The sequence below is a fragment of the Ips typographus genome, linkage group LG2, assembly GCF_016097725.1.
Source record: "Ips typographus isolate SLU linkage group LG2, UJ_Ityp_2.0, whole genome shotgun sequence".
Lineage (NCBI taxonomy): Eukaryota > Metazoa > Arthropoda > Insecta > Coleoptera > Curculionidae > Ips > Ips typographus.
The window spans coordinates 18,956,477-18,970,820 of NC_138423.1; the positions used below are offsets into that span (position 1 = coordinate 18,956,477).

The window sequence follows — 14,344 nt, forward strand, 5'->3', positions numbered from 1 at the left end:
AGGGGGTGGTAGAATACAAACATTGATGAATGTCTTTACAAAAGAGTCAAAGTATGATAAACTTGTTACTGTAAAATAGTGCAACGGTGTCAAACTTTGTAAAAATGGAATGTTTCCATTGATACCTAAATCATCATTAAATAGTTCAAAGATCAACCATCTTCTTTTTATTCGACTTGAAAATTTGTTGGAAAAAAGAGAGAAAATCAAACATGTAATTTACAAATCAAATCTAGGGTACTTTAGACTTTTCTCCATTATTATTATATGAGTTGGTTCGTATATTTAGACAGTGTGTAGAGCTTTAAACTAACAAAATGTCCGAATTTTCGGCAAAATTTGTTTTTATCCCAATATTTTTGAAATGAATTAAGACCCATAGTAACGGAATCACACTGTTACTGTCACCCTTTCATCAGGATTGTCTAGAACTTAAATTTTACATGAAACCTTTTTTCAGTATTTTGTTTTCATTACACACTAATAATTGAATGACATTTTGATTATACATTTTACACTTTTCATTCACTAAAACAACTGAAAATTTATTTAAACCTGTGTTGGTCAGTACAGACAAATAATCAGACAACCATACATACAAAAATAATTGTTTTATTATGTCAATATCTATTTTACAAGTAATTAGGTTAAACTCAATTTGTGGTTTTGCCATATTTTCTGATCAGATCGTTCCAAACATCTGGATACTTGTTCTGGACAAAACGAGCGATCCTTTTCGCATTGGCGTACTGCTTTTGATCGCAAGACTGGCAATTTTTGCCAATTATTTGAGGCAGAGCATCTGAAAAAAAATAGGAAATAGTATCAAATTTGTCTTTTGCGAGCAATCTTATTTAAAATTCAAATTTTACTGATAATGCAAAAAGCAGACCTTTTTTAGTTCTGTAACCTCTACCTCATTTTATTATAATTTTTTTTGACTTCTTATAGTCTTATTAGTTCTAAAACTAAATTAAATCGACCAGTCTAGTTATTATGAACGTATCTGCAGGCTCTGCATTAAACCGTAACTAGAACTTAACCTCGACTTTTTTTCTTTACAATCCAATGCTTTACACACACTTTCCCTCAATCAACCAGACCTAGAAAGCGTCACTTTCCGCACATCTCAATAATTGCATGCAGTGTGACGTAAGTGGTTTTTCTAAATTAAACCTTAATAACTCCAGTCGTATAAATCATAACCAAACCTGTAATTTTCCAATTTATTTTTAATTTTTGAATTCATACTCAACTGACAATCAGACAATTTTGAAAACATAAATTACCTTTAATTTGTTTGCCTAAATTGTCGCAAGGAGCCCGATCCAAAGCGCACAGTAATTGTTTTTCAACGTAGCCGTTGCCGTTCAGCAGCTGCGAATGCACCAGGTTGGTTCCCAGAAGAACGAGGCAAAGGTACCACCCTAAAGGTTCGGTTAAAAGGGCCATATCGTTATTTCGGGACACGGTATCACTCGAACTAAGATTTGTTAAAGACTGTTTTAAGTTTAAGCTAGAGCCGCAATCTGAAGGAATTTTGTCCTCCGGTGGTCACCTTTCACGGTGGTGGTGCAAGTCGAATCCGTTAGAAAGGGACGGCTAGATGATTTTAGACTAGTGAAATATGTTGTGTTATTCGCATTATTTATTAGTTTTTTTTGTTTTGTTGAAAAAATGTACAAAATGGTGGTTTTGTACAGTATTTCTAGAGTAACACTGTAATAGAGTTAATCATGATTAAGATTAATGTCAATTTCTTCAGCATTGGCTAAGTTGAAGTTAAGGACAGCTTAGATAAGTTTAGTTTAGACTGTCTCATTTTGCATCTGATCTGTCACATTCAAACCTCAACTTACCTTAAGTTTTACTTAAAATTGACTTGGACCTGTCGGGGAAACAGGCATAAGTAACTTTTTAAAACCATACTTATCATTGTCTTTATAAGCACAAAGCAATACATACAAAATATCATATTAACGCTACTCTAGAGAGTAATAATCATTATTAAAACTGAAGCGATTATATCAATAAATAACTAAAAATTATTTTTTACTTATAATGCTCACAATGGTTCAATCTTTTTGTTACAATAAAAATTCTTAAAACCTATTTTTGTCTTTTGTTTGCTTCTTTTCTTCTTCGTTCGTTCTTTATCTTTTTCTCTTCCTCTCTAAAATTTCTTAAATATTTTCTTTTTAAAAATTTTACCTTCTTCACACTTTATTGCCATTTTTTTTTCTCCTGTATAGGAATAGAAATTTCAAAATTATCATGAAAAATTAATGGTAACGAGTAAGAACACGTCATCCTATTTTTGTTGGATATTTTATAGTTTTGCATATCTTATTTCCTTTCTCATTGATTTCTATTGACATGTATACCTACATTGAAAAAAAAATTAAAAATTAATATTTTTATAATTAAATAACTTCCATACATAATTAATTACATACAAACTCGAAAAATCACGCAACTTACAATACACCGTTTCCATGGTAACCAACAATCCTAACACAATTCGTTTATTCAATCTGGTCCAATCCAGTTATATATCGTTCCTTATTTAATCTCCTGAAAAGACGAAGAAACCAACATTAATAGTTTTGTTTTTGAGGTTAGGATTCTTTTCTGTCAGAAAGTGTACTGCGCAACTACTGCACACTGCACAGTGCAGTCACCAGCTGATTATTATTTGATTTGTTGTAGAATTAAAACGTTGTGAACAAAGTTGTGTGCGTTTTATATGCGTTTATCGTCACATTATCTGATATTGCAAATAAATTCGGGTGGTTGACTGAAAAAGTTGGTCGAATGTTCCCTCAGCTAACGTCGTAAAATGAGGCATAGAAGTTTGGGGCACCAGGTCATCCAGAAATATCCATAGTTGTTGTTTGAGACCATCCAAGCATCCTAGTTTTTGGGTCTAGTAAGTGCCTTGTATTATTTTATTTCCGGCCTGTGGTGATATCATTTGATGGTCAAAGTTTTTGTTCTGGTACTCAGTTCATTGTTGCTATAATGTAAACAATAAAGTGTCATTTTATCAGCTGCAATTTGTATTTTGTAAAGAGTTTCAGTAATAATTAAGTGCATGTCACTTAATGTACTTTGATCTTTAGAAACAGTGTTGTTTTAGTACATGTTTGGTAAAAAGGTTATACCTAGTTTGGGTGATAGGAATAATAAGTAATATCTATTTATATACCAAGGGCCTTAGAGAGAACCTAATGTTGTAAAGGCCAAAACAGCCTGAGGGCCTATGGTCCGAGGGACAGGTTTCTGCCTGATGGACATTATACTCTCCCTAACACCTGTGATGCATACAATGTTTTATGTTTCACCTAATTCAGCAATTATTTACTGTTTCTGTCATTGAAAAGTAGGGTATACCTTTACCAGTATGTTGTTTACTGATTATTTTACCTGAATGTTGTGACTTTGATATCCTGTCAGTCAGCAATGGCAAAAGCTGGATGAAATTTTAGAAAATAAAATGCAGCAAAAGCTAATGAAAGTTTATTACCTAAAAAGTCAAGAGCATCCTAAGGTAGGAATTATGTAGTTTTTATGGCATGAAAGAATAAAAAACCACTGCTAATATTAAGAAAGGTTTCAAGGTGTTATAATAACACCCCTTATAATGCCCTCAGACACCCTTTCCAAGATATTATGTATTCATAACCTATAGGTGAAACATAAAATAGTTTTTAGCCATTGATTCTGTAGTCATGGTTATCTAAATATAGCAAAATAATAACTTCCTGGTAACTTTTTGTGTCATTTATTAGGGTGATTAATCTTTTTAGTGTAGATCAAGAAAGTGCAGTAGTTAACTTGGTAGTTGAAGGGTAAAACAATTATTATAATAAACATGCTATTACTTATTTCCTTGCTCATTCCTTACTTAGGGTTTATGTGAACTTTTTGTTTCTTTTTGCTAGGTACAAGGATGTCTGTCTGCAGGATACCTACCTTGTATAATGTCAAAAAAGTTGGGTCAATAATATAAAGATAATGACATTAGACAATATTTTATTTGAAAATAGATTTAAAATCATATTATTTTAAATTTACAGATATTGTGAAACTTTTCTTTAACATAATGGGCTAAAGTGAGTTGACCTCAAGAATCAATCAATTTACCTACCTAATTCTAAACATTATTATAAAATGTCATACTAAATTTACAGTAAATTAAAATAAGCACTTTGAACTATGAGCACAATAATAGGATAAGACAATGAAATATCTGCTGAAGATGTTTTGAATGGAATTCATAACATTCTCACATTCAAAACATTTGAAGCTGGTATTTTGTTTCCTATTTTTGTTTGATTTTCCTCATAGATACAATGTATTATGGATATTGGTTCTTTCACTAAGTTCACTGAATTATTGGGGGATATTGGTTGTTTTTGTCTTAACTAATATTTCTTAAGGAAGTTTAAATGAGTATTGATGCCAATATGTGAAATTATTTGCATTTAAGTAGTCTGTTACCTTTTGAGATGTGTGGTACATTAAAAAAAGGGTGCACAATTCATAGAATAGCATTCAAAATTTGCTATAAATATAACATGAGATAACTTCAGCTACTGTGTAGTAGTTCAAGTATTAGTCAAGCACCTATTTTCTAATAAACCTTAATCTAATCACTATAAACCTTTAATCACAACGCTGATAATACCCAAAGAATAATCAGTGTTTCTTATATTCTAGCTTTTATCTAATCAAAATTGAAGTATCAAATTTTTTGTTCTCATGGCACTATACAATAAACAGTCATTCGTAATTACAACAGGCTCAAGTGGAATCTAGTGGTTGCAGAGTGTACACATTTAATGTAAGTGTTGTTTTTCTAATCTAATTTAAGTCATTAGTGTGGACCAAAATTTTTTACTCAATTAAAAACCTGTTAATATTTACATTAGATAACTTTTTGGCTGTAAGCACATACACACTTAAGTTGTCACAGTAAATATTTAAGCCATTAACAAGCCAATTACACCTTAGGGAAGTTTGCCTTATATTCAATAATGTGTACACTATTCAAACCAATATTGTTCTAGTGTTGTTAGTTGTGGTGGAAAGTGTGTCTTTAAACACATTTGTTTTGTTTTTTAAGGAAATGGGGTCTCTGAGGAACCGATTTCTTCCGGCAACCACCAGTAACTACCAGAAGTATAGCAATGTCAAGGATAATGAGTCCAAATTCGTCAAACCAATGCCCAGCAGTCATTTTGTTGGTGTGCTTGGGCTAATTCTTCTTACTTTTGCCCTGGTTATCATAATCGAAAAGCAGTTGCCCAAAGCCTTGACCATTGCAGAAGAAGATCAGTATCCAGACAGTTTTATTGCTGAAAGAGCATACAATATATTGAAAAATCTCACTACAATTGGTCCCCGGACTGCTGGCAGTTATGAGAATGAGGTGTTAGCAGTGCAGTTGATTACAACTGAAATCAATGACATCTTGAAGGGCTCCAATCCCATCCATGTCGTTGAAGTGGATGTGCAAAAAGCTTCAGGGGCGTTTAATTTGGCTTTTTTGGATGGGATGACCAATGTTTATCAAGACGTTCAGAATGTTGTGGTTAAAGTGGGGTCGAGGATAAATTCAGCTCATAGTTTGCTGATCAACTGTCATTTTGACTCAGTCCTGGATAGTCCTGGTAAGTTTTTTGTAGGCAAGTTTAATTTGTGTTAATTTTGAGTACACAGTGAGATCATTTACATGTTTTGGGACATACAGAATGTTAAAGTTTGAATAGAAAATCAAAATTTTGTGTTTTAACGATACCTTTTTTATTTGAGGCTTTTCTGTAAATAATAAATAGGTACTAATATTAAATCTTGAAAGTGTCACTTACCTTACACATACAATCATTTACCCACTTTACAAGTTGTCTTAAACATAGATAATATTTTAAAACTACATTTTGCTATGAGTTAACGATTTTTTAGCAGATTAATGTACGGTTATAAATGATCGCCCTGTATATTGCAGCTTGGTTTGATTTGAACGTGTTTAGGTGCCAGTGATGATGGAGCGGGCTGTGCTGTAATGCTGGAAATCCTAAGAGTGCTTGTCCACTCTAACAAAATCCTTAAACACAACTTGATCTTCTTATTTAATGGAGGTGAAGAGAACTTTATGCCTGCGTCGCACGGCTTTATCACGCAGCACAAATGGGCTAAAGAGGTTTGTTAGTTTTACGTTAAAACTTCTCTGGCAACACCTCTTTACTTATGCAGGTTAGGGCTTTTATTAATCTGGAAGCCTGTGGTGCTGGTGGACGCGAAGTACTTTTCCAGGCCGGTCCCAACCATCCTTGGATTCTGGAAACTTATTCCGAAGAAGTGCCTTATCCCTACGCTTCGTCTTTGGCTCAAGAAATCTTCCAGAGTGGCGTTATTCCGGGAGATACCGACTATCGAATATTTCGGGATTTTGGAAATGTATCTGGGTTGGACTTTGCTTGGTCCGCTAATGGATATGTGTACCATACTAAATTCGATTCGATCCAGCATGTGCCCTTAGGGTCCTTGCAGCGAACTGGAGACAATATTTTAGCCCTGGCCAAAGGGATGGCACAAGGCCATCAGTTGTCCAATGTGGAGGACTACAGAGCAGGAAATTTAGTATTTTTTGATTTCCTCGGTGCTTTTGTAATACGATGGCCTATGGCGATGGCCGACGTGATAAACGTGGTGTCTGTGTTAGTATCTTTATATTGCGTTTTTCAAAATGCCAAAGCGGCCGGAAAGTATGAGGGTAAGTTTGATGAAAAGTAGTTTAAATTGTTTAACAAATTGGCGTCTTATTTTTAGGGGTAGTGTTCGGAATATACGCTACCAAAATTTGTAGTTGCATTGGAGTAATCTTGCTTTCCTGGCTATTTTCGTTGCTTTTTGCAGCAGGTACAGCCGGCTGTCTGGTCGGTTTGGGTCGTACCATGAGCTGGTACGCCAGGCCCTATTGGGCCTTTTTCCTCTATGTGATACCTACACTTGTGATTTCTTTGTTTACGATTCTCATTCATGCCAAATATTACAATAAGGTTTGTAGTTATTGTTTGTCGTAATTTCTGATAAATGTGTGACTTTTTTTTTTTAGGATCTAGAGTTATCACCATGGACACAATTTCAGCTTTACTACGACTCTTATCAAACTCTCTGGACGATTTTCTTGATTCTGGGAACTGCACTCAGATATCGGTCCAGTTTCATACCACTTACGTGGGTGTTTTTTGCCACGGTGGGAAATATTTTAAAGTCCCACTTGTTTGCCAGATGGCGTGGTAAGATTTTTTGCTTTTCAAAAAAAAAGGGATTTTTGGTTATAATTTTCTACTTAAATTGCAGGTTCCAAGTGGATTTGTATGCATATTTTCCTGTTAGGGCTGCCCTTTGTTCAGAACTTTTACCTTGCTATTGGCGCTTTTTATTTGTTCATTCCCATTATGGGAAGAGCTGGAGCTGGTAAGTTTTAATTTATTTTGTTAAGAATGGTTTAGTGATATGTAATATTTGGTATCAAGATTTTACTGTTCTCGCGGACTGAGTTTACCCGTGCGTCATCCCCCTGTGATTTAGAAGTAGACATGCATTATTGACTTCATCCTTGTCTATTGTTCACTTTCAGAAAGGGTAAATATCTAAGTGAATGTCTTCCAAAAAAAAACATTTACTGATTAGCGCTTCTATTTCAGTCATTGTCAGTTTGACAACCATCGAAATTTATTTGATTTGTTTACTATTAATTCTTTTCCGTTTCTTTGTGTTGTTAATCATTTATAAAGTTTTTTATTTACCACACCACCACAGTTCTTTTCCTTCCTTCAGCTATTGTTTTTACGCTTTTAACATTCTGTAAGTACTTTCATAATATTATTATTAATATTTTTATTTTTTTTATGTCGGCTGTCACGATCTAACCAAAATTGGCACAATTACTAACCTGTATTGAAAAAAAAGTGGGACTGTCTATTATGGTTTTTATTTAGCCATTTGGTTTTTCGTAAATTCGGAATTACTTACTATTACAGTATTTTTTTAGAAAATGTGTGGAAAAATTCTCCACAGACAAGCCCAGCAGTTAATTCTTAACCTTTGTGAATATTTTGAATAGGAAAAAACCAATGGAGAACCTTTAGAAGCTTTATCATCTGTTCAGGAAGAAAATAAGAAATTTTAAGACCTTACATATTCTTACTGATGTATTTTTTTTGATACTAGAAGGTTGTAGCTGCTTTGAAAATTTCCCGCAAAACTGTTTATTCGATTCGGAAAAAACAAGCAAGTAATCTTATGATTTTCTCACCTAGAAAACGTAAATCGAGATGTTATCGACGGGATAAGATCACTGATTTATCTGAAAGCATTAAAATGGATGTTCGAAATACATTATATGATATGTACAACGATAGTATGTTAATAATAGTAAAATATATCTACTTTTGTAAGAAACATCTATTAACATTTCATTGTTTCCAGAGACTGAGATTTTTGGGTTGCATTATAGATTTTTCATAAAAATTTCTTGAAAGATATTAATAATAGAGTCATAGAAAAAATAAAATAAGCGTCTAAAATGTTTTCCAGCGGGTTTAAAATAAAATAAGTGGATTGCAACCTGAAAATGAGATATGAGATACTACAGCATCACTCAGAATGTCTTATAGAATTTTTAATTTGTTGTATTTATTTTAGAGAAACATGTAACCATCCAGAACCTAAATCAAGAGCTTAAAGTTAAAGAAATACTACATATTGGTGAAACATCTCTGCGAATTTTGGTAAATAAATTAGGTTTCAAATTTAGACGGAATTCTATGATCCAAACGGAGACTTCTCATAAATAAAAAATGTTATTTCGGTCAAGATATTTTTGATTTGCTTTGGTATAAGGTTGTTTTAGTGCAAATTTGCAGCCAAAGATCGCTACTTTCTGACTGACAATACACGCAAAATTTTAAACGTGACGAAGCTTTAGACACGCCCTTTTCTATAATATGAACACAACAGGTTTGTTGACGAAAACTTGATTTGATTCATATGATTATAAATGACGTAGCCTTCGTGACGCACGGGTAAACTCACTCCGCAAGAACAGTACAAGTCAATTTTGTAATCGACGAGGTATTCGATATTTTGTCTATTTTAGTTGTTTTTTGTAATTTATAGTAATCTACAAGCTACCCTTTTTTCTTTGATAATGAGGTTTGATGTTTTGCGAAGTGGAGGGCCTTGCCAATACCAATTTTTCTTTGAAATTTGGAAGCAAAGAATGCATTATTATTTAGTAAAAAAAAAATAAAATTAATTATTTTCTTGCTTTTTTAAAAATCATTTTTCATCACCTTATCAATTATTGGTTTATTTTAAGTGATTAGCATAAAATCTCTAGCTCCAAATTAAAAAACTAAACTCTGTAATAACAATAATTGCAATAACAGCTCTTTGAGGCAAATCCTATTTTTAAAAAGTTTTCTGAAAGAAGTGGCTTTCTTAAACAATTCAATTCCCATTTAAATTGTACAGCAGTTGAAATTTCGAAAAATCGAAAAAAAAAAAAACTGAAAATGGTAAAAAGGATACATAACTTCTTTCCACAGGAAGCCACGCAGAATTCCTAACAGCCGCCATGGCGAGCCTACTATTTGCCATGTTATTCAGCTTCGTGGTGCCATTAATCCTTCTAGTCAGAAAACTAGATGGTATTCTCAAGTCCCTAATAGGCGTCTACTTAATTTCGTTGGCTATTTTGCTTCTCACTCCATTGGGATTTCCTTACTCGGCCAGTCCAGGTGTGTTGGCTCCTCAACGTTTTATGATAGCGGTAAGTTCAAATTAGGCATGAGATTGTTTAAAACTAACTGACTAATGAATCAACAATTTAGTTTGTTGATCAATTGAATTACTTTCCGGTTTGTTAGCCCTAGTAATTAGGAACAAGTCCTCCTGGAAAGTCACTACTGAAGTAAATACTATAAAAGTAATTACTTTAACTATAAATAGTATTTACTTCTGTGGACTACCTGTATTTCCTTTCATATCAAACAAACTGGTGAAGATAAAAATTAGGACAATCACTTTAAATTAACTCACAAATAGGAAAAAATTGCAGATCGCAGATTATTCCAAAAAACTATATAATTTCAACTAGTGTATTATTTCCAGAAGTATATTTTAGGCTACCAAAGTTCTTAATTAAGAGACACACATAAATGTTTGTTTTTATTTAAAATTAACATTTTCAACAATTTCAAAAAATCTTCCGTATATCCGAAACAAATGAAGATAGCACAATAACTCTCATTGGATCAGCATTTGTGTTTGTGCTTAACGGTACGGTTGTGACATCCAATTTGCTAAATTTGACCAATGGCATTTAATGTGTCTGTTTCCTGGTAAATCTGGTGTCCAAAACACGAGACTTTCTGTTTACTATACCGCTCATGGAATTAAAAAATCCAGACTGTAACATATTACACTTGTAAAACAAAAGTGGACAACAATATGTATACTTCACTAAACATATGTCTTGGCCAATCAGATTCTTCTATTCACCTATTTATGACAGCACACCCAACGTACATTTCACGACCAATCGGGTGCTACCAGTACGTCCAATGGTTACTGGATCGTCGACATGGACATTAATAGTCCACACACAGTGGACGAACACGTGCCCTTAATGAAAACCGCTCAACTGGTAGATAAGGACTGTAAGGACCACTTGTATTGTGGATTACCGTATTTGGTGCCAGTTCTGACGATGATCTGGAAGACTCATTGGGTTCCGGGACCCGAACCTGTCCTCCTTAAACCTGTGAATATGAGTTTGGTAGAGAAAACAGCTATTCCAGATGGCAAGCGGTTTAGCTTTGAAATTAGCGGTGAGTTTCACTCTGTGTTTGATTTTTAATTTGAACAGGTTTGAAAAAATTACAGCTGTTACTTAACTTTATATTCATCAGGGCCTACTCATGTAGGAGTAATGATATCGCCTTCCTCTGGAGTGGAAATCAAAGAATGGAGTATTCCCACTCCTGAACCTTTAGCTGGTCCAAAATGGAATAACAGAAATACATATTTCATTTATTACGCCTATGGTCTGGAACCGGTGCCTTTCAAATTTTGGATCGACTTTAAGGTAGGCTAAAGTGCGTACAACATTTTCTTTAGCTGAGCTGAATTTTTTATTAAGATTCCTCCGTCCCATTCGGGTCCAGTGATGGACTTTGCCGTAACCTCACATTACTTATTTGGTGAAGGTAAGGCATCCAAAGAGTTTAAACAGTTCGTGGATCAGTTTCCGGATTGGTCTGCTGTGACATACTGGACGGCCACTTATGAATCCTGGGTGATTTCGTAATGGGCCAATTTAGTTGCCTAATGCTCTTGTGATATAATTTTAGCGAGTTTATAGGACTTTTTATAATATAGTTTCAAGAATTTTGCGGAGGCACTCAAACAAACCATTTGGTGTTCTCTGATGTGTCTTCTTGAAACTATCAATTGTTGATATTTATACGGTTTAGATACATATCACTGTTTAGGTAGAACAGTATTGAGCTGCTGGTAGAACATTATTTTCTATACGGGGTGTCTATTGAAAGTCACTCTGTTAATTTTTTTAAACTCACTGGAGTTTGGCTTAAGCGATAAACTTACCAGGTTGACATATTGTTACTTATTATACAGTGCGAACATTTTACTTGGAATAGTTTGAATATAACTTTTTTCGAGCAGTTTGAGTTATAAACAGGTTTACAAACACTAATATTTCGTTCTAACTTCTTATCGTGTAATTAGCTGCAGACAAATCGATTGTCTTAATTATTTATTGACTGTTTCTATTTTTGTTATGTTAACTTGCACCATTAGTTAACAAGTGGGGGTGAAATCGTAAAAGTGATGAATAAACACGCAACCTTCTCCACAATATATTTATTAGTCCCTCAAACTGAGGTAACAGTCATAACGCCCAACATGTTTCGAGCATATCATCCCATCTTCAGGGGCTTAACATTGAGAAACTACCGCCGACTGTCTTTCTAAACAGAAAGTGAGACCCAAGTGAAAATTTATGTCTTAAACATTTTCAAAATAATTTTAGGCTAATTCTTGCAATTTTAAGATCTACACCATTTACACATGTAGTTTAGAAAGTGTCAGTGGAATTTTAGAAACCATAAGATGGATTTAAAAAATATCACTTGTATTTCAGAAAAGGTACTTTCAATTTTAGAATAATAACTTTGATTTTCGAAATTGCAATTTGTATTTCAGATTAGTCATTTGTATTATAGAAAAGAGCAGTTGGATTTTAGACATGGTCATTTGTAATTTGGAAAATTAAAGTTGAGCAAAAAAAGTAAATAGTTTAACGAATATTTTTAATAACATTGTGGTTTAAGCAGTTCAATGAAAAATCGATTTATCTCGAAAACCGTTTATTTTATCGAAATAAAGGAAGAGTACAATTTTTCGATAAAAATGTCAAGAGTATTCATTAATGGCGTTTGCAGCTGAAAATAATGACAACTGTCAAAGTTTAAGCAAATTGTATTTTAGGTCCAGTTAGTTCCTGCCTTTCGAAGACGAGATACTTGGTTTTCATGTCAAATAGAAGGTCTCTTTCGATAAAACATTAAACCCAATAATGATTACAATATACAAAGTGTTTCAAAAGTTACGGCCAAAAACGTTAATTGGAAGGCAGTTCTTTGGGGCTCAATACTTCCCTTAAGAGTGACTTTAAAAAAAAATTATATGAACAAATCGTATTATTTTGACCTCCCCTGCATGCCCCCGAGAGATTGTCATATAGTTATGGGACACCCTGTATATTTTATATAAATTAATACACCCGATGGGCGGGTTTTTTGCTTAAAGGGATATTATAAAAAAACAATAAACTAATAACCACATAGAAACACAAAAAAATCTGAAATTGAAATAACGCATTCTAAAATACAAGTAACCTTTTCTGAAATACAAGTGACGAATCTGAAATACAACTTACGTTTTCTAAAACCAAATTTACGATAATGAAAAACAAGTTATAGATTATGAAATCCAACTTATATTTTTAAAATCCAAGTGATATTTTCTAAACTACATGTGTAAATGGTGTAGTTAGGTTAGGTTATTCAAATTATTTCCATGTAAGGTTCTCAGTGTATAATACTAATAGTTGCGTTATAGAATAAACCACTTTTATTTTTGCTTTGAAAAATTGAAGCCACCTGCTTAGATTATCCAATGTTTGCTCTTAAATTATTACATTACATTTGTTACCTTTACTTCGTTTTTCTTGTAGAAAAATTGGTCCTGTTTGCGGTAGAAATTTGATTGGAACTGTAATTGTGAATGATCCTTTTTACTATATTCTTGTAGGTATAGTGTTGTTATCCTGGAAATATCTGAAAGTTAGGACTGAAATACATTTTTTACTTGAAACCATCTTTGAGTTTGTGTTTTACTTGCAGCTTTAGACTATGAAACAAAATTAGGATGACGTCAAGGCCGAAAAAAACCGACAAGATTGCTATAGTGCAGACTTTTTAAAGCCAGATGGGAGCTTTATGAACCTTTCAAAAATAGTTGCTCAAAAATAGGCCTAAATTTAGAATTATCACAAAGTTGCCAGTGGTATCTAAAGTCGTTTTGGAAATGCCAGGGGATTCTACAACTTTCCACAACTTTTTTAAAACCGCTGGTGGCTTCTATTATTTTGGATATATTTGTATTAGAAGCCTCTAAATAGTACCGAAAACTTTAAACCTTAAATTTTATTTTGTTTTTTGTGTACTACCAAACAATCAGAATAGTGAGATTTTGTACAAAAATTTTTAGTAGTAAAGAAATACATTAGTTATTGTTTCATACCTTTATTTTACCTTTCAGGAGTTAAAGACTCGCTCAACCAGTTTTGGGTATAGAATTACCCATTTTCAGGAGTTCAACTCACAAATTTAGTGCGCTAGTCCTTTTATAAAGGGAGATACTAATATTTTCAAAATTATCAAATACTTGAAAATTCGATTTATAAAATATCAAAATACAAACTAAAACCTTCTGGTAAATGAAAGAATAATTCTAATAAGCATAAGTAATAAAAATCCATGTGAAATGTAATTGGCATCCTTTCTTAAAAGATCAAAAAACTGCATTTTTTAGCAAATCAAAAAAAACGATAACGCTTTGCATTTTGTCGTATTTTTTTGGAATCTGCTTTATGGAAATCCTTTCAAAATCTTCTTAAAAAACCAATGTCTTATGTAAAACTCAAAAAACTAATATGGACAACTCAAATCTTTTTTTTCTAATT

At 33.1% G+C, this 14,344-nt stretch overlaps 2 protein-coding genes across 4 annotated transcripts; one reads left to right on the top strand and one right to left on the bottom strand.

Annotated features, from left to right (window-relative positions):
- Window positions 1-594: 594 nt before the first annotated feature.
- Window positions 595-1,452, bottom strand: LOC145724635 (allergen Tha p 1). Its single transcript, XM_081972990.1, has 2 exons — window positions 1,290-1,452; window positions 595-802 (listed from the first exon to the last, which is right to left on the bottom strand). The coding sequence occupies exons 1-2, from the start codon at window positions 1,450-1,452 to the stop codon at window positions 654-656; spliced, it is 312 nt and encodes a 103-aa protein (XP_081829116.1). The 3' UTR covers window positions 595-653.
- A 1,180-nt stretch (window positions 1,453-2,632) lies between these two features.
- On the top strand, window positions 2,633-13,476 carry LOC145724843 (endoplasmic reticulum metallopeptidase 1-like). 3 transcript variants are annotated; one of them, XM_081973313.1, is made up of 11 exons: window positions 2,633-2,929; window positions 5,129-5,675; window positions 6,036-6,205; window positions 6,259-6,778; window positions 6,835-7,064; window positions 7,121-7,304; window positions 7,369-7,485; window positions 9,621-9,844; window positions 10,589-10,904; window positions 10,986-11,161; window positions 11,216-13,476. In XM_081973313.1, the coding sequence occupies exons 2-11, from the start codon at window positions 5,132-5,134 to the stop codon at window positions 11,381-11,383; spliced, it is 2,649 nt and encodes an 882-aa protein (XP_081829439.1). In that variant the 5' UTR covers window positions 2,633-2,929; window positions 5,129-5,131; the 3' UTR covers window positions 11,384-13,476. The 3 variants fall into 3 exon arrangements, with proteins under 3 accessions (XP_081829439.1, XP_081829437.1, XP_081829440.1); XM_081973311.1 differs by lacking the exon at window positions 2,633-2,929 and adding an exon at window positions 3,429-3,550; XM_081973314.1 differs by lacking the exon at window positions 2,633-2,929 and adding an exon at window positions 4,722-4,846.
- Window positions 13,477-14,344: the final 868 nt, after the last annotated feature.

Excerpts from the sequence above, each read along its gene's own strand:
- LOC145724635 (XM_081972990.1), bottom strand. The coding sequence starts at position 1,452 with ATGGCCCTTTTAACCGAACCTTTAGGGTGGTACCTTTGCCTCGTTCTT. Across the intron at positions 803-1,289 it reads TTTAGGCAAACAAATTAAAG|ATGCTCTGCCTCAAATAATT; the intron begins GTAATTTATGTT and ends ATTTTTTTTCAG.
- LOC145724843 (XM_081973311.1), top strand. The coding sequence starts at position 3,497 with ATGCAGCAAAAGCTAATGAAAGTTTATTACCTAAAAAGTCAAGAGCAT. Across the intron at positions 5,676-6,035 it reads CTCAGTCCTGGATAGTCCTG|GTGCCAGTGATGATGGAGCG; the intron begins GTAAGTTTTTTG and ends GAACGTGTTTAG. Across the intron at positions 7,305-7,368 it reads CTTGTTTGCCAGATGGCGTG|GTTCCAAGTGGATTTGTATG; the intron begins GTAAGATTTTTT and ends CTTAAATTGCAG.